General features: G+C 44.1%; 1 protein-coding gene across 9 annotated transcripts in view; it reads left to right on the forward strand.

The window, feature by feature from the left end:
- rap1gap2a (RAP1 GTPase activating protein 2a) overlaps positions 1 to 24,718 on the forward strand; it is a 54,782-nt gene that overhangs the window by 19,276 nt on the left and 10,788 nt on the right. For 2 of the 9 annotated variants that reach the window (XM_028963120.1, XM_028963119.1), the window contains exons 3-5: positions 18,359 to 18,443; positions 22,808 to 22,843; positions 24,562 to 24,606. In XM_028963120.1, the coding sequence (XP_028818953.1) occupies positions 18,359 to 18,443; positions 22,808 to 22,843; positions 24,562 to 24,606 (166 nt within the window). Of the gene's footprint in view, positions 1 to 8,403; positions 8,681 to 18,358; positions 18,444 to 20,025; positions 20,296 to 21,111; positions 21,584 to 22,807; positions 22,844 to 24,561; positions 24,607 to 24,718 lie in introns of those variants that run through there. The other 7 variants (XM_028963118.1, XM_028963126.1, XM_028963117.1 and 4 more) reach the window with 6 other exon arrangements.

Genomic DNA, 24,718 nt, shown 5'->3' on the forward strand with positions numbered 1-24,718 from the left:
GAGAATGACAGCGAGGGGAAACTGATTCATATCCCAAATGAAACAAACAACATTTGTGACCTGGAAGAGGAGCCTTCGGACGTTTGTGGGGAAGGCCTGGTCTCAGCACCTTTCCCTGATGGTGCCGGATCACAGTCGGGGGTAATGGCCCAGCAATCGAATCTTCATTCACTTGTTACGTGCAATTTGTTACGATTTGATGAAGCCCTGAGGCAACGGAGTTTACTGTGTGCTTTAGAATGACCCCCTTGATTTAGCTGTGCGGCCTTAACAGACACTTTGAGTGCATATTTCATAACTCAATGCCGCCGGAGATCAGAAGTCTGTGGCCACCTGCATACATCAAAAGTGGTTGTCAAAGAGGCCGTCCCCCCAACTCTGATTGGCAGATGATTGAAGTGGTACCCTACAAAGTCCTGGAGAACATTTGGCCAAGGCATTTTATACGTTTTTGAAATGTGGACCTGAGCAGCTTCCATTGTGGCTGGTCGCACGTAGCTGCTTGAGTGTGATGAAGTTGCTGATGCCACCTTCTGAGAGCCAGGCAGAATGTTTCAGAGGCTCTCTGTCTTCTCGTTTCCCCGAATCTTCTAGCATCCGAGAGGGCACGTGGCCTGTTAGAGGGGCCACATTCATTCTGTCATTGCCCAATACCCGGGGTGATGAATGTTTTTGCTGTGACTGAGGTTTTCGGGCAAATCCTTCTAAAGAAGACGCAGATCAAAGCACCTTGAGATGCTGGCTCCAGAGGGAATGTTCTCTTTACCTCTGACCTATTGCAAAGTTTAAAAATAAATGCATTATAATGGCTTTTTCTTTACCCTTTACCCACTTTACCCTAAGTCCCTCCAGGGGGGACTGTCCATATAACTACTGATTGTAAGTCACTCTGGATAAGGGCGTCTGATAAATGCTGTAAATGTAAGACACAGTAAATTAGCAAGCGGTCCTGTAGGTCCGTTATGAGGCCCTCTGGCTATGAAGAGCACTTTTTCCACCTTTCGCCTGTCTTAGCAGCAGCAGTTGGCCACATGGCTCACAACTCCAAGGTTGTGAGTTTGAATCCTTGGACCCTGTATGTGTGCAGTTTGCATGTTCTCCCCATGTTGGTGCTGTTTTTTCCCAGGTTCCTCTAGGTGGAAGTCGCTTAGAGGGTAACACACTCACCACAGTCACAGGTTAAATTACTACCAAAAGCGAAGCATTGCACTGGCTTGTGATTGGATGTAATAATGAGCACAAATCTATTTTTTTTTGTCACGCAAGCCTCTGAAGAACCAGTGGGTTAATTCGATTTTTTTCTGGAAAAACGCAGAATGGACTTCCTAAAATGTATATGTTTGCGCCAAACATTGTAGTTGGTGAATGGTGTTGATGACGTAATTTGACGTCATGCCTCCTCAACTTCTATGGGCCGCTCTCCTCCTTACCCCGTATCTCTTCTCCTCATTAGCATTTAAAGGTACAGCCACCTGAATGGCACGTCCTGTGGAAGTCTGATTTTGGGACTGGCTAAAAGTGGCTCTTATTCTGCAGTTTGAAGTTTGAACTTCGGAAAGAGATTTCAGATACAGTATTAGAGCACCACTTAGACCTATATAAAGGCAAAAAATTATGTCATGGGACCTTTAATTATTCCCTGGATATTTTTTCCTAATCATTGCAGTTTTTTGAGGAACCTGAGAAAATGGAAAAATTGGGATGGAAGAACATTTGCTTTTGTAGCAATGCCACTCAATTGTCACATTTAGATTTCCTTTACAAAAGAAAGAGCAGCAATGCAGCCTGCTCCCAAAAGTTGCATATGAATTACTATGGAAATAACCAATGAATACAAACAGCTATTCAAAAGCACTGACTGCACACTGTCAAATTGATTCTGTATAAAGTACAAAGGCCAAAGATGTCTGCTGAGGCAGAAAATGGGGAGATTTTATATGGCTAAATTGTTCATTTTCCAGTAAATCATTGGTACATGTTGGTCACACTTTTGCACTGGGTTTCCAGTTTGCAGCAAAGGACAGACACTCAAGCCAGACAGATTCCTGTTACTAAACCTAATGGCAGAGGACAACAGGGCTTCCAGTTTTCCCATTTGTGACACATGAATGATAAATTGCTGATAAATGTGGAGAAGCAGGGAAGCGGGAATCCTCCAGACAGGCAGGCAAAATGGTGATTGTCTTTGTTTCAACCAGTGCTTCTCAAATCTTTCCTGTCATGCTCCTCCTTCAGAAGCAGAAGAAACTTCATTGTTCATTTGGCAGACACTTTTATCCAAATTGATTTGTACAGTCCACCCCCCTTTTAAAAATGATTTGTTCAAACAGATATTTGCTATAATTTAAATATATATTTAAATAGATGCAAAATACATAATTACAATTCACAATAGTGTTTTTGCAAATTGTCTGTGACTTATTACATTGACAAGTATTGAAAAACAGTACCATAGGTCTATTTAACTCATTTACACAGGAGGAAATATTATTCCTAATATGATTTTTTTTCTGTTCCTAATATGACAACATAATTTGGTTGTCTAGAGCACCAATGTAATAAAAATTACTAAGAAAAAGAAAAAAAAAATTATATTCAGGGCAGTGGGGTTCCCAGTAAATATCTTTGAAACTACAACAAACTACAACATAGTGAATAAAAGGATTGTAATCATAGTTGGGTGTCCTAGTGAACCAGAATTGATCGCTTCATTGATGGTAACATGGAAGCACATTGTAAGTCACTCTGGATAAGGGCCTCTGCCAAATGCCTTAAATGTAAATGTAAAAATGTATTTTTTTTAAATGGATTTAGCATTAAATTTACAATATCACAGATATAATCTGCTGTACTTAGCTATACTTTGAGATAGAATGTCTTAACACTCCATTCAAGCATCAAGGATGAAGTATTATAGGCCATCAGTTCACACTGTTTCATGTATCAACAAGTCTGGACAGATTACTCAGCAGCGCACATACTTTGCATACATGACATCATCTCATATGATGTTTTGTGGTAAAATTATTTTATGGATTATAAAGCACAAAAATACTAAGCTGAAAATAATAATAAATATGAGAACAACACATTTTAATTTTATATATACATTATATATATTTTAAAATGAGGATTCATGGTGGCAACAAACACTGTATTGAAGGAGAATCACAGGGCACACATAGTGACAGCATTAGTGTGCCAGGCCGTTGCCATGGCGTCAACGTTGTCCGATCAGCTGTACTGAGTCTCAGTAGACATGAAGGGTGTGCTTACAGCTTACATTTTCTTATTTTTTATTTTAATTTTACTTACAGAAAGAACATAAGTATAACAATGAAGTAAGGATGATCCGCCTTACCTTCTGTTGATCTAGTCTACAACCACGCAAGCACCAATCTGCTAGCCTTGTCATATCCAGTTAGCATTCGCAGCCTGGGTAGATATGGGGCTTTAGGGCACTGCCCTTGACCCGCAAAATTTCACAATATGGTCATGACTACATATAGCACAAGACTGGGGTCTGCACAGTTGTCCACTGCTAGACAAGGTCATGGACGATGGCATTATATGCTGCCCTTCCAATGTAATTTAAGTATGCTGGGATACATGAATATGTATAAGTCATGGAACGGCCATATTTACACGTAAAAGTACACACTTCTGTGTGCAAATTCTGGGATGTTATTGTGGGAGAACTCATGTCCTTGAGGTTTTTATAGAGCTGGGAACTGAGCCGATGCAAAGGAAATGTATTTCAACACCATCCCAATGTGAAATTTTGGATCCATTGGAAAAGACATTTACACTTTGTTATTGTCTGGAGCCGGACAACTTGTTCAGGAGCCGTTTAGAAATGTCTGAAGTGTGTGTGAGAGAGAAAGAGGAGGAAGAAGAGTGAGTGGCTGACTCAGTGGCAGCAGTAATGTGAATGTGTGTAACGGAAAGAGTGAATAAGTGGCGTTGTGGCAGCCGGAGTGTGTGTGTGCGCAATTACGTGAGTGTAAATGGCTGTAGGAACATTTGTGTGTGACCAAAAGTGTAAGCGGCTATGAATGCAACTTAGTGTGTTTTACACAGAGAGTATAAATGGCCCTGTAGCAGCAGGAATGTGTGTGTCTGCATATGTGTGTGTGTGTGTGTAGGCTGCCGACGGTACTGTAGAGCTGAGGAACCCTCTGGGCGCAGCTCCAGAGCCACATGTTTGGCCGGTGTTGTTACAGTTTATTTCTGGCCTTGGTGTTTAGCTTGGCATGGACACGGGCAGCATGGATGAACCAACAGTCACCTTGCTGTGCGTTTGTCTGTGCCACAATGTGGCACTGCCATTCATGGGCTTTTTTAATGGATGTCATTGTACTTCAGATGAAAGGAAGAGGCAGGGACATTTAGAATGACTAGAACGGTTTGCATTTTGAAACTGAACATTTCAAGTGTCCTTCAATTTGGAATAGAGGAGACTTCCTAAAAATGCGTTAAAGTGTTGATGATGTTATTTCCACTAATGCCCCCTCAACTTCTATAGGCTGATCTCCTGGAGAGAGGAGAGGAGGAGAGAAAGAACAACTGGGTCCATTGTATTCAGTGTTCTTGCTCAGCAGTCCCTCCTTTGGTTGGCATTGGGATGTCATGACACAGTTGTCGGTTCACTGTGCAGTTTACATTAGACAACATTCTGGTTGATTTAGTGACACACAGCACCGTCTTCCACCTCTGACTGGTTCATCTGGGCCTCCAAAACAATGTTCTGACACAAAAATGTGCATGTGTTATATGCAAGTTACACAGGAAATGATGTAACCTTCTAACAGGGATTTTATCGGCCGGCCGGCAAAAACAAGCATGCCAAGTTGCTTGGGCAACAATCAGTCTTGCATTCTCATTGGCTGTAGCCTCTCTGTGACTGTAGCCTGTCTGCCCAAGCTCCTGGGTTGCATGTGGTGCCATGTGAGTGTCCGTGTTTGTTGAGGACGGATGTCAGATGGCCTTCAGACAGGAAGAAGTAGGCGTCACAGACACCTTGGTGGACAGCAGAAGAGACTGTTCCTGTCTGGCTTCCCTACTGCCTGTTTGCAGGTGCATGTGTGTTTGCACTGTCAAGCAGCAGCAGAAATGCACTGATAAAGATACTGGTGTCAAAGTTTGTCTCAAAACCAGGCTCTATACAGGCTAGATGAAAGTGAAAGTGAAGAGATTATCATTGTGAAACACTACATCACAGCACATGGTGCACACAACAGAATGTGTCTTCTGCTTTTAACCCATCACCTTTAGTGAGCAGTGGGCACTGCCTGAAATAGGTGCCAGTGGGACAATGTGTAACGTAAATTAATTATGTAACCTTAAAACTTTTGTGGTGACCACAAATACTGTCCTATGGGCAGTTCTTTGTTCTCAGAGTCCGATTATATACTGGTTAGGTGAATCAGTGCTAAATTAGGACATGTATGTATGAATGAATGTTCAGTCAGGGCTTCCCCCCATTGGATTGTTCCTTTCTGAGTCCTAAGCTTTAACTAGACAAAAGTGGTTTTTAGAAAATAGATCAATGGATGGAAGAGGATTGGATGTAAATGTTAAATCATTCATTACTTAACTGGTGCAGGCCTGTCGATTCTGAGGTTATGCTGGCGTAGCCAGAGATTTCCCCTTGTGTCCTTGAGATCCAGCTGACTCCACATGCATTTGAGCCCAATGCTGCTGTAGGAGACACTAGGCATCTGGCCAGTAGTAAGAGTAGAATTGCAGAAGGGTCAGTGTAAGAACACAAACTAACAAACAAGAGATGGTTACAGGGACAATCAGGTACACAATGGTAGTAAGTGGGGTTTGTGGTCACAAGTGTGTTACTTACCAAGCTTTGCACACTCTTGGCATTCTCTCAATGAGCTTCAAGAGGTTGTCACCTGAAATGGTTTTCCAACAGTCTTGAAGGGGTTCCTTGAGGTGTTTAGCACTTGTTGGCCCCTTTGCCTTCATTCTGCGGTCCAGCTCACCCCAAACCATCTCGATTGGGTTCAGGTCCGGTGACTGTGGAGGTCAGGTCTCCACTTTTTGTTAAGTACATAACTCCACATGTGTTCATTCATAGTTTTGATGCATTCATCGACAATCTGCCAATGTAAATGGTCATGTAAATGGTGTCCAAACATTTGGCCTGTACTGAATATATTTACATTTATGCTTTTTTGGATTACACATTAAATTACACTCATTAAATGTCATATGCCAGTTATCAACCCTATCTTTTTTTAGGTCGAGATCCTGCTGTAGTATCTGTGTTGCCAGTTCCTGTCCCTTGGTTTAAACTGGTTTAACTGGTTTGCTGTTATATGTTCAGTCTCATTGTTAGACACTATCTGATTGTGAGATTTGACTGATTCGATTTCTGTGTGTGATGTGTGTGTGACATATGTGTGTGTGTGCTGTTGGCTCTCTAAGGGTTTCATCCACACCTGGAGCACTCTGAGAGGCAGGGCTCGTGTTTGTCTAATTAGGCCGAGCTCTCCCGAGAGCTTCAAGAGCCGCCTGCAGTTCTCAGTCTCCGACCAGGACCGCTGTGGCTTCAGTCAAATGCAGCGCTTATAAAGCTTTTCGCAGCTTCAGTCTGAATGCTTACGCCGCCATTGCTCCAAAGCGTTAAAAAAACGAACCCAGCAGCTTAGGATGTGTGCCCTCGCTCATAACCATGGCTGCAGTGGGTTGCCTTGGGGACAGGTATCGTTTTGGGTGGGTTCGGGGGCTGCGTTTTTGTTACCATGGCAGAGAGTCGACTTGGGAGCAGTACGCAGATTAATGGTGCTGAAAACACCTTTTGGTGTTGTTTTGCGGGCTTAATGAATAGTGGCATATTGAAGAGACTCTTTTTTTGCTCTTGCCTGAACTCATTCACACTTGCTGTCCATTTTCTGAGAGATTTGTTGGAGAAGTGATTAATTTTGTGATAAACCGAGCTGTGAACGCGGGTTCTGGTTAACATTTATGAGCCCAAAATTCTGATGCGCTATTCAATGCCACCAATTTTCAGGCCCAGTGTGGTTAGGCATGTAGTTGTTTATTTGTATGTATGTATTTATTTGTATGTATGTATGTATGTATGCTTGTTTATTTGTCTGGTAGGACACTAGTCATTACCCATAAGCACGGGCTGAGCTGGGGTAGCATAAAAGCATCCCCCCAATGGCTGTGCAGAAGAACACAAAGCTGCATCGTCCACTTTGATTCGAAATTACCACTCTGCTGTCTTACACAGCAGGCGTTTTAGTGAGGAGAAGAAAGCACACAGGAGATGAAATGTAAGGTATGGCTGCAGGAGAAGGGCTGGAGAGTGCAGTTTTTGCTTGAGGAGACGAGCAGAGACAAAAAGATGAAAGGTGAGTTGGGAATCACTGAAGCACCCGAGGCAGGACGGACATCCTGAAGCACAAGTGTGAGCTGGTGTCTGGGTAACTGTGACCCCGCACACCACTGACATCATAGAGACACCGAGCCCAATACCACACATCACAACAGACACTGACCCTCACACAGCACGACATATTGACATCCCGGGAGAGGTGGAGGCCTGGGCCGGAACTCACTTTATCTAGACATGAGCAATTTTTTTTTATCTACCCCTATTTTGTGGATTAAAAATGAAACGGTTGGAGGTTGACTAATGAGAATCCAAGGATGAAGAACACAACAAAGGTGTCAAATGTAGCATTTCCAAGTAGTTCCAGTAGTTCACGTGCTCATGTCACATTCTCACTCAGTACCACATCCCTGTAGAGATTAAGTCTTACTTTATCCCACACCAAAACCAACATCACACTCATATGGCACAAGGGTTAAATCCCTGACAACACCCGCTCCCACCACGTGACAAATTACACCTCACCCTCACTAATTGCCATATACTGACACCACTGGAGATTTCACTCCTCCCCGCACCGATCTCAGCCAAATGGAGTCTGTCGAGCTTTAACTCCGCGGTCTGATGCATGGCAGTGTGCCGAAATCACTACCAACAAAGCGGCCTGATAGACTGATAAGCATGTTTTGATTGAGGTGTTGGAACAGGAAGGAGAGGAAGATAAAGAATAAGCCCAAGGTCACATAAGTAAGGGGGTGGGGGGGGGGGGGGGGTAAAGACCAAAAAAAAGGATTGAAAACTGAGTGTTTCGGGAAAAGAAGCATGCTGTCCTCAGAGTATAAACCAGAGAGCCGTTACTGTGGAAATGAAAGCAAGCTGCTCTCTGCTCAGGAAGGCGGGGACGGAGCCAGACAGCCAGAGTGGGAGGGTTTGGTGGGATCAAAAGGGGCGGGGTCTGTGTTGAGCACAGCCAGTGAGAGACAAAAGGGGTGGAGTGAACACCGAGGGGGGAATGACAGAGCGTGTGTCTCAGACTGTGTGTATGTGTGTGCGTGAGAAGGAGAGGTAGACAGAGATGCGGAGCCCCAGTCGCTCCTCTTGTGCCAGGGAGGCTGCGTGTGGCAGAGCAGCGTAGCGCCGAGCTGCAGAGCCGGAGCCGCGGGGACTAACGGGACCGACCGCTCAGGCTGGAACCATGTCCGAGCCCGGGCCCAAGGTGCACTCCAAAAAGGCGGGCATCCGCGCCGCTGTCATCCTCATCGGCCTGCTGCACAAGTCTAGACGGCAGAAGGAGAGAGAGAGGGAGAGGTTGGGGGAGAGAGAGAGGTGGGTGAACTTTTTCCTCGAAGATACGGGCGCTGTAACAGTTTCACCGTAAACTTGGCTGACTCGTGGTGTGTGGCAGGGCATGAGTCAGCTTGTGGTCGCGCGTATGCAAGCGCCGATCGGGGCAGTGCTCCGGCGAGTCACAGCCGGGACACCGTAAATGACAGGAGAGAAGAGGGGTGAGGCGAGAGGTGAAGGGAGGGGAGGGGGAGGTGGGAGAAAATTAGAGGCCGGCACTTTCTGTACTTTCTGTGGTCTGTTGGACTTTGTAATCAATGTCTCTACAAGGATGAAGGTGAAGCACGATGAAGAGAGCCTCAAAGAGCTTCTGAAGGGCTCTATTTCATTCCTTTCAGTCATTTGTTTGGACAGTCTGAGCACCAGGGAAGACCACGGGAGGTCTAACTCACGGTTCACCTCAGGCCTTGAAAGCACACCAGCAAGCGCCTTGTCAGGCTTGTTTAAAGTTGGAGTCTCTGCTGCTCCGACTGCTCTGAAATGATGTAAAAAGGACAACTGGAAACGAGACTCCATATTTCAGCAGTCCAGCATGCACAAGACTGGGCATCCACGTTGCAGGAGCACATATACAAACATGTTTTTGTTCCTGTGTAGATTAATGTGAAGCTGATAAGGTTCTGGATAAAGGGAACTCTGTGCATTGGTGTTTGCATAAATAAGCCTATATTTGATAAGAGACCTGAGCCACTGGCCTGTATGAGACAGCTGCCCTGCCAAAAAAATAATAATTAAAGTTAACTCACCTGCTCTGAGGAATAAGGCCCGTGGTTTAGCCAATAGTCGACGACAGGTATGGTGGAGTTTGTGTACATAAGGCCGTGCCTTTACACAACCGCGTGTTTGGGGACATCAAATGACAGCGAGATGCCATCTCTTACTGCAATTACACGTGAAGGCCTGTAATGGCAGGGTTAAGCCTGCTTTACGGTTGCTCAAGCCATGATTAGCATCACAGAGCGGTTGATTATTATTCCTTTTCAGTAATTATTAGTCACATATGACCATAGGGAGCAGACTGGGCCCATAACCTGCTGCTTTTTGCCATGTTGTCGGGGACAGACAGGCTCATTATTCTGTGAGGTATTTTTTTTCTCAGAACAATTCAACGTCCACCAATGCTGTCAATTAATGTGACCAGGCTGAGGAACAGCTTTGTAGTTGGATGGCAAACTTTGAATTATAATGGAATCCCTTCAGTGAAAATGCGTCTTTTCCTATTCTGCCTCACCACTCCTTCATCTCATCGCTTCACCCGTCCCCTCCCTCCCCTCCCTCGCCTGCTCGACTGCCTGACTCACTGTGTTTCCACGGCTCCTCCTGACCCTCCGCTCTTTTCGCCGAGTGCCATTCGTCTGGCCGCCCACCCCTCTTACTTTCCTCCGATCGCCGAGTGCGCGCCTGACTCTCTGTCTGCTGATCTCGCTCGCTGTCTGTGAACGCAGTTGTGATTAGCAGCTGCAGAACATGCGGCACCACCTCGGCACTGAAAGCCACGCCGTCTTCTCAGAGCCCTTAATTTATGAAGTCATTTACTCCCGTCGTCTCCCTGGCATGCTGACTCTGCTCCCCATACATGTTCGGAGATGCCCCCCTCCCCAGATCTGTTTTGTCTGTTTATAAAAATCCTTGGTTTCCATGTAGGTTAAGGAGACAGACACACACACATGCATATATCCACAGGGTATATTACAGGGTTCGTAGCAGCGTGGGGGGTGGGGGGGTTGTGTTTCCATTTGGTGGGTGCGGAAAGTGAACTGTAAGGTGACTTTGAGCTGAAGAGAAGCGAGTGAGTGAGGAGCCACTTCAGAGTGACCTCTTTCACCATGACTTCCCCATTCATAAAAGAAGCTCTTCATCACGTCTGTGGACTCGGGCTGTTGTTGTCATCAGGCAGGCAAAGCCTGTTGGGTGTGTGTGTATGTGTGTGTGGACGGCAGCAAGTTGTATCACCGTGTTTAATGGATGAGGTGCCATTGTAAGGGCCTGTAAGGTGGCCTAGCGGTTAAGGCAGCGGCCCCGCAATCAGAAGGTTGCCGGTTCGAATCCCGGTCCCTTCGATTCACTTTTGTGGGGCAGTGGTGGCGTGGGGCAGTGGTGGCCTAGCGGTTAAGGAAGCGGCCCTGTAATCAGAAGGTTGGCGGTTCGAATCCCGATCCGCCAAGGTGCCACTGAGGTGCCACTGAGCAAAGCACCGTCCCCACACACTGCTCCCCGGGCGCCTGCCATGGCTGCCCACTGCTCACTCAGGGTGATGGGTTAAATGCAGAGGACACATTTCACTGTGTGCACCGTGTGCTGTGCTGCTGTGTATCACATGTGACAATCACTTCACTTTGAGATTGTCTCTAACTATTGGCCAGAGACAGTTCCACTGACCGACTGAATGAAGCCTATTTAAGGAGCAGGAGAATATTTTTAGACTGCACCGTTCTTCTCCATATCTTACGCACCCTCCATCGTCGTGTCCATCTGATTTCCCTCACCCTGCAGCCCACCCTCTGCCTCGCGCCACACACCTTGGTGGACGAAATGGGAAAGGGCTCTCTGACATCTGACAGGCCGTTTCAGGATGTGAACCACAGGCATTTATCGTCGTCCATCTGTCTCCTTTCATTCAGTCTTTTGCCCACAGAAACTTTGTTTGAATCCAGGGCAGGAACAGCACTGTGTGACCAACAGGTTCCCCAGAATAACACTGGAGCTGAACTGTGCCCAGGGGAACAGGGTTGTTTTGGAGAGCATGACATGTGTGGATGCGGCATGAAAGAGGGAATGTGCGAGTGCAGAGCTTTTTGGAGAGTTGGGAGTCAATTCCAGAACGTCTCTTCAGGGTTTATCTTATGGATTAGCGTGATGCTTGTACATGCATCTCAGTTACTGGTCAGAAAAATAATATTGTCATAGTCAAGAGACATTAAGAGAAGATTTGAAAAACTTGGCTATCAACCCTCCATGTGACATTTACATTTACATGTACATTTACAGCATTTATCTGACGCCCTTATCCAGAGCGACTTACTATCAGTTACAGGGACAGTCCCCCCTGGAGCAACTTAGGGTTAAGTGTCTTGCTCAGGGACACAATGGTGGTAAGTGGGATTTGAACCTGGGTCTTCTGGTTCATAGGCGAGTGTGTAGTAGCCCACTAGGCTACTACCACCCTTATATACTCCCTTACAAACCCATTTTCAGAGAACAAAAAAATATTTTTTAAATGTGAAATCAGTTACAGAAAGAAAACAATTTTAGAAAATGTGATTACTACATTGCCTGCATTAATTATACAAAAAACATTGTTACAACTGTTTAACGACTAGATTTGATCAAATGAAAAATTATTTCGTTTGTAGTCCCAGACTTCGTGCCCCTGAGTGAAACACTTAACCCCATGTTGACCTAGGAGGACAGTCTCTGTAATTAGTCAATGCAAGTCGCTCTGGAAAAGAGTGTCAGGTAAATTAAGTGAATAAATGAAAGCATGGCAGGGAAGCAGACCTTGACCTCAGAGCCAAGACTTTATAGCCATGAGGTTATTTTTAGCATGCTCTGAATAATGAAATCTATTAGGTGTCTTCTATTAGTTTGCATTTAAGGGTCCACATGGAGGGGTGGGGGGGGTTTGTCTCTAACCTCGGTGCCCGACCTTGAAGGAGCCGTTGGCAACCAAAATACCCAGGGGAAGTCAGCGCTTGTCAAACCGTGGCTCTAATGCTGAAGAGGGCTGGAGAAGTCCAGCGCTGCCAGATACCAGCCTCAGACTTGCTGATAGCGTCAATCTCCATCAGCGCCACGCTCCTTGCCAGATATCGAAGCCGCGTGGGCATGTGTGTTTCTGCATTTGTTTAAGAGTGTGATAGGTTTGCTTGAGCCCTTGTGAGTTTTTCTTCTTCCAAGAGTGTTGGAAAAACTATTTTGTAGGTATAGGGTTATGGTCATGTTCTGTAGAGGATATAGGAAATATCTGGTCCGTTCACAAAATGATGCAAGTCCGTTCACAAGTTTCTTATGCTAATGCGATTCATGTTTACTTATTTGGCACATATCCAAAATGAAACCAAAGTTTGGTTAGAATCAAGACATCAAACAAATGCAAGAATAAGATGAAGAAGACTAATCTTACTACCAAAAGGGCTCGCATATTAGAGTTATAGCATGTTACAGTTATTGCACTTTGCATTCACTTTCATGCACTATTATAGTGCTGCATTCAAAATGATGAAATGAGTTTGATTTCGTAACAAAGTCTGGGCTGCCCCACAAAACAGGTAGATCATGTTCTGTTGGCCAAATTAGTCAATTAGTCCATTGCAGCTAGACGCGTAATTGGTCAATTAGGAAATTAAGCTGATTTAAACAATGAACAGCTGTTAATTGAGGAGTTGGTTTGAGGCATATGTGATTTTCCTCCATTAGATTTGTATGATGTTTCTGGACAGTGGCCCCCCCAGTCCCCCCTGTTAAAGGAAAATTTGCTCTGAAGCTGAAAGCCCACCTGTGTGGCTGAAATTCCACACCTTGGCTCAATTAAGTGCCCCAGTGGGATTTTCTGGGAGCAGGGGCATTGAAGCAAAGGCCATTCAGTCCTAACCTGTATGCATAGAGGTGACAGTGACCAGACCAAAGGGTGCTTTTACATCCACCCCCCCTCGCAAGTTGTCATGGGTGAATTGCAACATCAGTGAAGCTTGACGCAATGCTGCAGTGAGCTGTATGAATGAAAATGCCAAAGTGAGAATCACTCACTTTGGAAAGATATTTTGCAATGTTGGTTGACATTGCTGTCTAGAAACAAGCATGGATTTCCTCTTTATTTTCTCCCATTTTACAAAGGGAATTTACAAATTTCAATTACAATTTGTGTCTGTCTGTGTGTTTTCACCCTATGGCTTGTAGATTTTTCTGCTTTACACATTTGAGCAGAATTCTTGTCCTATATGCACGACTTGTGCACTCCAGAATCTTAGCCTAGCAAGTTCATTTCTCTATATATCGCTGTTCACTTGGCCAATGCCAGAAGTGCTAACGTCGGCTAATTTTAAGGTTCTTAATTCAATTTGGGCCCTACTCTCCCACATACTCTTTCTTAATCAGAAACAGCACAAAGCTGCACACCTTTCAGTCTGTGTAATATGCACTGGGCATTTTTGCATGACAGTGGATTTTAGTTAGTATAGTTTAGTTTAGTCTTCTTACTAGTTTAGTACTGTCTAACATACAACATTTGTACGTACATTTAAACAAAGTTAAGTGCACGTGTATGACACAGACAGCATAAAGTGCAAACAGGGAACACAGGCAGTGCAAGAGTAACATTTAACAAAAACATGTAGACAACAATGGGACAGATGAGTGCAAAACTAGTGAGATGGATAAAGAAGGTTGCCAAGTCAAAATAGTGCAAAAACTTCTGTGCAAAATGGAACAGTGCAATAATAGACAATATTATTCAATTTAACATTCAATTCAGTGTGTGTGTGTCAGTCCAAAGAGGAAAGTCCCTGTGTAATATTTGTATAATAATATACAAACAGTGAAAGTGAAGTGATTGTCATTGTGAAACACTGCAGAACAGCACACGACGATACAACGAAATGTGTCCTCTGCTTTTAACCCATCACCCTTAGTGAGCAATGGGCAGCCATGACAGGCACCCGGGGAGCAGTGGGTGTGGACGGTGCTTTGCTCAGTGGCACCTCAGGGGCACCTTGGCGGGTGAACCTTCTGATTACGGGGCCGCTTCCTTACCCGCTAGACCACCACTGCCCAAACAAATCTGTTTTGCGTGTGAGGCAAATGTGATCACTATAGAAACCTCATGTCGAGTAATAAAAGTGCATGCTATAATGCTCTACTTTATATGAACAGATCAGTTTTGGACTCATTTAGGATTCTATAAATAATTTTATTCTGGAACTATGAACTGGCAAGTGCCTAGTGCTTGTTACTCTCTGCATGCCAGCCAGACAGGGAGTCTCCAACTCTTTTAGACTGGCATTCCCACCGTGTGAACTTTAGAACCCTTGGGCTCACCTGTTCACCGTCTCATCCTCGCTGTTTTTTTAATTCGGGTCCGCCCGTTTCCCCTTGTGTGCAATCCTGCCTCATGGGCCTTCCGTCTACTTACCGGTCTTCCCTTGTGATAAAGGTTGCATGAGTGTTTTGTTGTTCTTCAATTTCTGTATTCTATTTGCGAAGACAAACACATTTCCTACAGAATAACTTCTATTTTTACCAGGCTGCCAACACAACCTACCTAGCGTCGTAATCTGTGGCCTTGATATCTCATTTGTTTTATTGAGTGTCCTCTGGCTGTTTTCAAATCCCCCTGTTTTAAGCTCTTTAACTCCACAGGGACAAACCGCTGAATGGGGTTTCTCAGTAAAGTACAATTGATTCCTTTTGTTTGTGTCATTTTTTTAGCTTTCCTGATGGTTCGACCTAAAGTTAGTTATTTCCCAGTTTGATTTTATTGGAGTTGTTGAGGAAAGAAAAAAAACGTTTGCACTGGTATTGAGACAAAATGTGAGGGTCACTCCCTGGACTCCAAGTTTTCGCTCTGTCCAAAAATAACCTCCTCTGTCCTGAGAGTCTGCCCAGGGGAGGCGGCAGAGCGACCTCCACCACCACCACTCCATGTCCTGGTCTGCCAAAATGAACGGCGCTGTGGCCAGCACCAGTTGTATCTAGATCCATCAATGTGATAGCCTATCAGAAGGCGTTATCATCACTCAGGTCCAATCAGAACAGTCACTAATGCACCTCAGGCCCGTATAAGTGCCTACCGCAGCACCTCGCAGATCAATCCCAAATTGGAGTTATAATTCAGGCTGCAGCCATATTAACTGAGTAAACATTTTGTTCCCCTTACGTCTCTTTGTTAGAGGATGGAGATATTCCACAGTGCTACTTAAGTTGTAATTTAGTTTCATACTGATGATGATAATAATAGTTGACATGGGGGTGGTGGCTAAATCGACTGAGACTTTTATTTGCCTGGTGTTATTTTGAGTTTGATGAGGGATTCGCCGAATCGCCTGCAACCAATTGATTTCCAGGTTGCCACACGCAGATTGAATTATTCTCTTTTGGCTTACTGGTACTTCGCTAATCCAATGTGTATGAAATCCATTACTGGGATCGTTTGAGCTCCGTAATTGTTGGCCTGGAAGACAATGAAGTTCATTATTGAATTTCGTAACAAATATATAACAGACCAAAAATAACAGTCACGCAATTAAGAATTAATTTGTCAGGAGTGCAGCCCTCCCCTCCTCCGCCATCTAATTTCCTCCATCCGTCTGATCCCTCTTCCACCCACACCTGCTTTCCCCTCCATCCATGGATGGCACGCTGTCCTCTGCGACTCATCCGATCGTCTCTGGGGTCCAATCAATACATTAAACACAGAGACATGCAGCCGGAAGATTAGCGAATCGTCACTGGTGGGCCAACCTGATTAGTATCGGATGAAGTCAGATTAAAGAAGCGCAGCAGCTGCATGTGGCTGACAGTAAATTTGGTTTGTCTGATAATGAGGTTCAGCGATGGGCAGGAAACATGAGATTTTTAATAACACATCAGAACATTTTAGAATAATTGCTTTTTTAAAACATGCAGAATGTCATACATTGTGCTCAGCATTTCCAAACACAGTTGCAGTATGCCACCCATGTTGAATTTTTTTATCTGATAATTAGGCATAGTATGGACATGCGCGCGTGTGTGACAGTGCCTTGAATTGAATCAGAAGCTGTGTTCTTCAGACAACTTCATTATAAATCTGTATTCAGTGTTTGTTTTGCTAGAAATCACAGGGAGTCATAATTTTCTTTCACTTTATTCGTCGTCTCTGCCTCATGACCACCCCCCTTCTCTCTCTCTCACGCTCTGTCTGTCTCTCTCACTCTCTCTGTTTTCCCTTTGTCATGCTGCATCTTCTGTGCCCCGCCCGAGCTGGGCTGAGAGATAGTGACGCAGGACCCGGCTTATTACTTCAGAGACAAACACAAGGACACACACCCACACAGTCCATTCATTTTACGCCCTCAGTGCTTCTGGCCAGTGTGTGTGTGTGTGTTCCAAAGTGTTGACTGTATATTTTAGATGTGGCCTGTCTTACTCTCAAGCAGAAGTTGACAAAGATATTTGTCCTCTGTCCGCTGTCCTCTGGTGCACTCTTCAGTGTGACATTTTAACAAACTGAGGGGAAATGCAATCCTCAGCGCTCAATTAGTTTTAGAGTTAGAGGCTCTGCAGCCCAGACTATACATTTTGTGTCAGGTGACTTGCCACCTACCCTTCAACACAATCCACTTTTGATCAGGACGGCTGCTGGGATTGGTGCAAACATATTTCATGTTCAAGTTCAAGCAAGCTGTACTGTCATTTTATTATATACTAACATAAAATGCATGTGTGTGCTGGTGGGCTTATGTTTTCATTCACACATTTTCCACAGTGGCCAGCCACCCTGTGTTGAATAAAATAAGAGCTGAACCTGGGGGAAAAAACATGGAGAGAACCTTACTGGCTTTATTGAGAGTGGAACAGAGAATCTAGGCCATGACGGGTAATTTCCAGAGACCCGGGTATCACCCACAATGCCAGCTGGTGGATGAACCGGAGACTGGCACCCAGTACTGGAGCCTGTTTCTTGAGAATGCAAATGTCAGCGTCCAAGAATCCAGCATGAAAGGCCTGTTTGCAGTTTCCTGTACTTGCATGAAATGTGTCAAAATGCTGAAGCCATTAAATAAAAGAAAAGAAATCTACGCTTTAGATTTTTTTTTTCTAACGCTGTTGGTTAATCTTACTCTTCCAGGTTGCTGCCACATACTATAATCACAGATCAAGATGTAGCTGTTCCTGGAATGGTGCAATTGTGTTCTATCAACAAAGGCAGCAGAGTAATTTTATGTTAATGCTTTTCCATTTGATTGGGAAATTGCTTTGTATTGCGCTTTCATCCATTTTCAAAATAAAGTATGGCAAATGCAGATGGGCAAAAACCTAACAAATTCAGGACTCACTCACACGCACACACACACACACACATACACACACACACACACACACACACACACACATATATATTTATTTTGAACATGATGAACAGTTGTTGAAGTCACATCTATCGCTCTTTGCTGTACAGGACTTTGCTGTATAAGCAGCGTAGCCAGGCATTGCCTGAGCTGAACGTGTGAGATGTATTAAGTTAATAAAAGCCTCAGCGCAGGAAATGTCTGTGCTGTGCTAATTTTAGTCCTGCGGTGGCTGGCCTTAGGTCCAGACCTCATTTGTCTCCGGTTAGATGAAGTTCTTTAGCCGCGTGCTCTTGTTCCACAGGCTGGGCCCCCAGACAGGCTCCGTCTGTGGGCTTGTGGCGCTCTCAGCGAGAAGCCGCCCAGCCATTTGTGCATTTAGTGAAGGTGTCAGGCCCAGCATCTCTCAGTGGGTCCCTGAGGTTGGGTTTTCTATCATGGGAATTAATGGCCGCCGGCTGCCCTCGGTCTTAGTGAAGGGTACTGCGGCGATGCTACCGGTTCAGAGCGGCCCGTCCGCTTCATTGAAGCGGCACAATGCTGTGCGCCGTCTGAATCCCTCAATGGTAATAAAAGTGTGTTCTTGTGTGTGTAATTGTGCGTATTTGTGTTGCAGGAAGCAGGAACTGCTGACCATTTCTAATGTGCCCATGGGAGAATGCCCACCGTCACCCCCCCGCACGGCACCACCCACCATGAAGGTAGGTGAACACACTCATTTCTGGCCAACGGGGCCTTAAACATGGGATTAAATGGAACTTCAGTGAATCCTCCTTCATCCAAGGTCATAATCCGATGGGATAAGTAACTGCAAGACTCAGGAGATGAGGCGGCAAATACTTCAGTCAGGTTTTTCAATTTACTTTTAACACATTTCTGCAGGGAACTTAAAGACCCTCTACGACATGAAATGAAGCAATGACAGGGGTGTTGGGAAAAGACAGCCATGGTTGGAAATTTGTGTGAGAAGAAATGGCGAACAGGACAGATCAGTGCATCTCGTACACTTAAATGCTTTAATTTGACTTAATTGTTGGGAAAGATGACTGGGAAACAGAGCGAATATTGAAACGGAGTGTTAATATAATAGTCAGTGCTGATATAATCCGTGCTGTTATAAAAGAATAGAAAAATAAACAAACATAAACAGTCATTAACGTGTCAGTGTCTCACAAAGCCTTGTTTCCGCTGTTTGATGGGAACCGTTGTACCCAGCCAGGCATCCAGAGTGTACGGCTCATCGCGCCTCCGAGTCCTGCGACCATTTCCAGCTTCTCCAGCCGGACGTATATGTATCCCTCTCGGTGTGGAGACACAGTAGTATCTGACCAACACTTCTGTAATGGAATCTTCTACACACCTATCCTAGATATATGTGTGACTCAGCCCCATTAGCAGCTGTGTGGCAGGATCTGCTCCTTCATTGTGGTTTGAAAAGAATAGCAGGATAATGTGAAGCTGCTTTTGAGTGTATGCTTGTGGATGTGTGTGTGTGTTTTGTGTGTGTGTACAGCAAATATTTGCGTCCTTATACTCTTTTCTTTCTCTGTTAGTACATCTGTACTTGTTTTTGAGACTCACGTGCTTGTCTGATTTCATGATAGGATAACAGAAGATTCCATGTCTCTTTATTATATTACATTTTAATTTGAAAATTTTCTAATTATATGATGATTGAGGATGTATTTTTAATCAAAAATGACTTTTCAATTTAATTATTGTTCATGTATTTTATTATACAATGCAACTGAGAGTTTTGACACAGCTATTCATTTATAGGTCTTAATTTGACTGTTTTTTTACTGTAAATAAAGCAAAAGTTCAAATTTTAGGCTCTTCAAAGTGGCAAACGTTTTCTGTGATGATAGCATTTCATACTCTTGGCCTCTCTCAACCAGCTTAAGTTCTGAAAGAATTTTTGTACTGAGCTTTAATCTATGTTGATTTGAACAAAGAGTTTAGACTGTACATGATTTGCTGATTTTTTTGGTTATCGCATATTTATGTTATTTATGTTAAGACCAAGTTTAGTTAGTGGTTAGTGATATAAAATGGTAATTGATATGGCCACCTGTAGATCTGGTGATGGACGTTTGACAGTCAGTATGAACTGTTTACATGCAGAAATGCACCATGTGAAGAAGGTGTTCGCCTCAAACCATTCTGCGTGTGTTAGAGTCCAAAGCTGCACCCTGTTGAGCCCTTTGGTGTTTCACAGAGACGGAAGTGAAATGGGTGAGCCTGCTCGGCTCTGATAAAGTCTTTCACTCTGTCAAAGACCGTGGCGGGAGGCGGCAATGAGATGGGAGCGCTGAGTGCAAACATCTGTGGATACACCGGTAGGACCAGTTCCTGAGGTCTGAAGAGCAGTGCTCACTGCCCTGCTCACGTGCTGAGAGCAGGAACACTGAGCGTGAACAGCTGGAACGTGAGGAACAGCCCGGTGCCCGATTCAAATTGGCGAGGAGGGATGTGGAGTTCTCTTTTAGAGCTGCAGGGTTTGTTTTACACTGCTTGGACAACGTCCTTTGCTATCGTAGCTGGACGGTACTGGTAGGTCCTCATTGGTATAGATGTGTGTGTGTGTGTGTGTGTGTGTGTGTGTGTGAATGTGTGGGAGAGGCTTTGTTGACATTTTAACTGTTTGACTACAGTGTCCTCACTTGTGTTTGGGTGCCTTAATTAGAGGCTGTTTCCAATGCTCGGATTGGATGCTGTTGGACATGGGAACCTTCACCAGTAGACACGTGTGGGGTTAAACAGTCCTTTTGAATGCTTTTCTAATTGCACAGCACGTCTGAACTCTCGGACCAATCCAAAGCATGTGATATTCACTGATTACAGGTTCGGCCCCCACTGAGCAGCACAGGAGTAAGTGTGCTGCTTGGGGGCATAGCGGCGGTCTCAGGATTTGTGAGAGTGCGATTCTCAAGCACCGGTCTGGGGGATCTGCAGAGGTTTTCTTTTACACACCTAGCTAAAAGGTAAAGGACAGGTGCTGATCGCCTTGCCTACCATGCTTTGATTTGTGGGCTGTCGTGAAAGACCCCACCCCATTGGAGACCCAGGAACAGGCTGAGTCACATTTTGGGCTAATTACTTCTCGGGCAGTGTACTCCCATGCTACAGAGGCCCGGCCAACACCCTGAGGCCAGCCTTATTTTCTCCCTGTGTCTTCTGAAGTAGTTTATTTCCCCTTTGAGTGCAAACATTCCGAAGAAGATTAATTTTGTGTTTTCGTTCCTCCTTTCTGCTATTTTGTTAGACTTAGCCTGTGCAGTTTCCTGACAATATTGCGTGCCTAACAAGCGTCTGTTCAATATGTGTGAGTGCACGCGCACACACATACATGCTTTTAGCAAATGTGGGTTAAACTTGGTGGATCTGGGGCAGCCTCCTCATTCTTTTAGCACCAGCCCTGCTAATCTCCTACCCAGCAGAGGTCCACAAAGTAGGTTGCCATGGGAGATAAGGACTGTTGCTGAGATCCACGGTGGCGGAACAGCCTTGGTGTTTAGAGCAGGACGCACAGACGGCAGAGGAAGCCTCCGCCACAGGGGTCGCGGACAGCGCTCCTTCATCGTGACCTGTGGAGTCGGGAGCCGATCAGCAGCCGATTGGTGATTGCCGGCGTCTCCAAGGTTATCGGAGCATGGCGTGCGACTCTGTGGGTTGAGGTTTGTTTGCTTTGCCAGGTGCCTGTGAGCTTTGCTGGTCCAGTGCAGGTCAAACATTAACTCCTGCGCCTTCCCCCTTACACCTGTGCGAGTCGCATGTAACCTGAGCACAAACTCCGCAGGATTTCCTGCTTTTTGATGGACACGCCGTTCTTCTTCAATCGGTAACAATTTCCCTCGTAATTTTTGCAAGGCTGCTACCCACATCGCATTCTGTTGTGTTGATTTTGCAATTGTGCAAAACCTGGTCTTGAGTTTATCGTTTGATTCCTTAGTGCAACGTGTGCAGTACGCAGGCTGGACGTGTGCATGATGCAGGATGAACTGAAAGAGCCTTAATTAAGAGCCGTGAATGTGCAGCCCATGTCGGGGCCAGAGTGAGGGATCAATGCCCATAATTTGTTGTTGGGCCCTTTCACTGTCTCGGCCGTGCCCTATCATCATGACTGATGGTGCAGGACACTTGTTTGCAAGCGTGTTATTGTGGATGTGAGGAATGCCATTTCACTGAGAGAAAGGATTAAAAGACGTAGCTGTTTCTGTGTGTGTGTGTGTGTGTGTGTGTGTGTGTGTGTGTGTGTGCATGTTACATGACAATAGATGCGTGGCAGTAATTCACTTCAGCAAGAACAAAGATCATCAAAGTTCTTTCTTTCCCCTGTTGAAATTGAAGTTCACACTACAGGCCAGTGTCTGGGCCCAGCACTGCTCTTATAATGCTACTACATGAGATTACTAGAAATACTTAAATGTAGCTGACGTTTTGTTGTTAATACGTGCTAATACATGATGAACAGGACAGGGAAGACAACAAGTAACGAGTAACAATTAACAATGACAAAACGGTGAACAGACACGAACAGGGCAGCTTTATACAATCTTACACAGGTGAACACGATCAGGAAACATTACACATTACAACTCATAACCCCTTCTGGACAAAAATAATATATTTTATATGTAAGCAATATATAAATATATGAAATAGGATATATGACAATATATGATTATACTGCAATTTTTGCTGTTTTGATATATTGAATAAATACATAAATATATTATTTAAAATATTATTATATATACTGAAAAATGTCCTACAGTCAATGAGATTATATATTGAAAAAGGCATTGCAAATATATGGGGAGGTTTTTCATATATTGAAATATATTTACCAATGAATTGCAATATAAATTCTAGTATATAGCAATATATGTTTGTTTCCTAAGGGTGGGTGTGAATGTCTGGCTCATGGTCAGCATTTCTCCCCTGTACTGTCTTGGATATCATTATGTTTCTCAGTTTTGAGCTGTTCCTATGTGCATTTTTTTATTTGTGCATTATTCTACTGAGTTACATTATTGAGAGTTGTGTTTCTCTTCTGTTGCAGTCAGCAGAGTTCTTCGACATGCTGGACAAGATGCCGGTAAGCATGATTTTTTTCTGATGAGTTGAGCTGTGCTGTAAAAAGGGGCATAGATGTTCAGCATCCAGACCATTTTTTGTTTTACCATGTGCTCAGGTTTTTCTGCCGCAGAAGTAATTGTTTTGTCTATAACCTCAGAAACACCTTTTGAACTCGGGGCCAATTCTCTAGTGCAGTTCCATCTGAATAAACAAACCAAAGGGACTCTTGCATTGACTCAGGGTCTACAGGGGGGAAATTGTGAGTTGTTAGGGGGGCAAAAGGTCAACTGTAGTCAAGGAGCGCTGCATAAGCGTTGCATCATGCACACAGACCAGAGTGATTCCTTTCTTCTAGTTCTATCACATCTCCCTCGCCATCGAAAAAAGAAAAAGTAATCTTCCTCTAATGGTTGATCCCATTGAGGATCAGCAGCATCACAGGCCCAGTGTGATTTGTGTTAAAAGTTTTTGGTTTCCTTCATGACTGGAGTGAAATTGTGAGATGCAGCAAAATGCTCTGCTAGAAATGTCAAGAAAACTGTCAGTGCTCATTCACTGACATCTTGAATGATGTGGTGGTTAATGTGAATCCCAGTCGATGAGGAAGAAGATGGTGATGATGATTAGACCTCATTATTTTTAGTCATTTTCAGTCATATAACAGAAAGGTCATCTTTTCATAATCTTTTACTCATTACAATGGTGGCCATTAGACAATGTATTCTATTTGCCTGTGCAAGAGGAGAATCATGGACAATTTGTCCACAAAGGAAAAAACTGCAGCACTCCTCTGGGTGCATTTTGGTTTTAAGACAAATGAGAAAGGAGAGCTGAATTATACAATACATGTTTACATCCTATTGTTTGGATAAAAATAAGCAAATAATGATACTAACTTAACATGACAAGTAGTGTTGTATATTTTTGGTGAACTAAGCATACATTTTTTTGTTGTGTTCCAGGGTTCTATATTACATTTCGTAAACAAATTAATTACAATTATATTGGCTGTCAGCTGAAATATTATGATTGTAACAGCCCTAATAATGATGATGATGATTTTTGTTGCCTGCTGTTTTATAATATGAGATATGAACAATATTTTAATAATTGTATATAATTACATAATATGAATAATTATTTTGTAATTACAAACAATTCCTACATACAGTATTTATACATAATTTAATACATAATTTCCATTCATCAAACATTTCCCTTCAATGAATAATGTTTGGTGCTTTGGCATGTGGCCCACTCTTGGCTCGACTGTATAGCCAAATACAGGGTGGTAGTAGCCTAGTGGGTAACCAGAAGACCCGGGTTCAAATCCCACTTACTACCATTGTGTCCCTGAGCAAGACACTTAACCCTAAGTTGCTCCAGGGAGACTGTCCCTGTAAATACTGATTGTAAGTCGCTCTGGATAAGGGCGTCTGATAAATGCTGTAAATGTAAATGTAAATGCAGGCCCATTTATTTATCATTTTATTTATTTATCACTTTTTAGCTTTCCCGTTTCTTGATATTGTGCAGTTTAAGAAGTCAACAAAAATGCACACTCCCTGGGAATACAAATATTGCTTGCATTAGATTAGGTCTCCCAGTCCTCCTTACAGTACAGTATTTTATGCCAGGTGATGTCCACTATACTCTCATTAGGTCTGGTTATTCACTATTGACCATCCACCTCCTCCCCTTCCTTTTTCTTCCTTTTTAACACCCTCCTTGGGCAAGATCCCCAAAGCGGACGAGACAAAGCCAAGTACTCAGAGACACAAGGTGTGGACAGCATGTTCTGTCATTGTTAGGCTCCCCCCCACCCCCTTGTCGGTGTAGCTGTGTCCTCTCTGTTCCTGCAAAATCCTCGTCTCTTGTGTTCCCTTGCTCAGTT

This window comes from Denticeps clupeoides, chromosome 19, assembly GCF_900700375.1.
Source record: "Denticeps clupeoides chromosome 19, fDenClu1.1, whole genome shotgun sequence".
Lineage (NCBI taxonomy): Eukaryota > Metazoa > Chordata > Actinopteri > Clupeiformes > Denticipitidae > Denticeps > Denticeps clupeoides.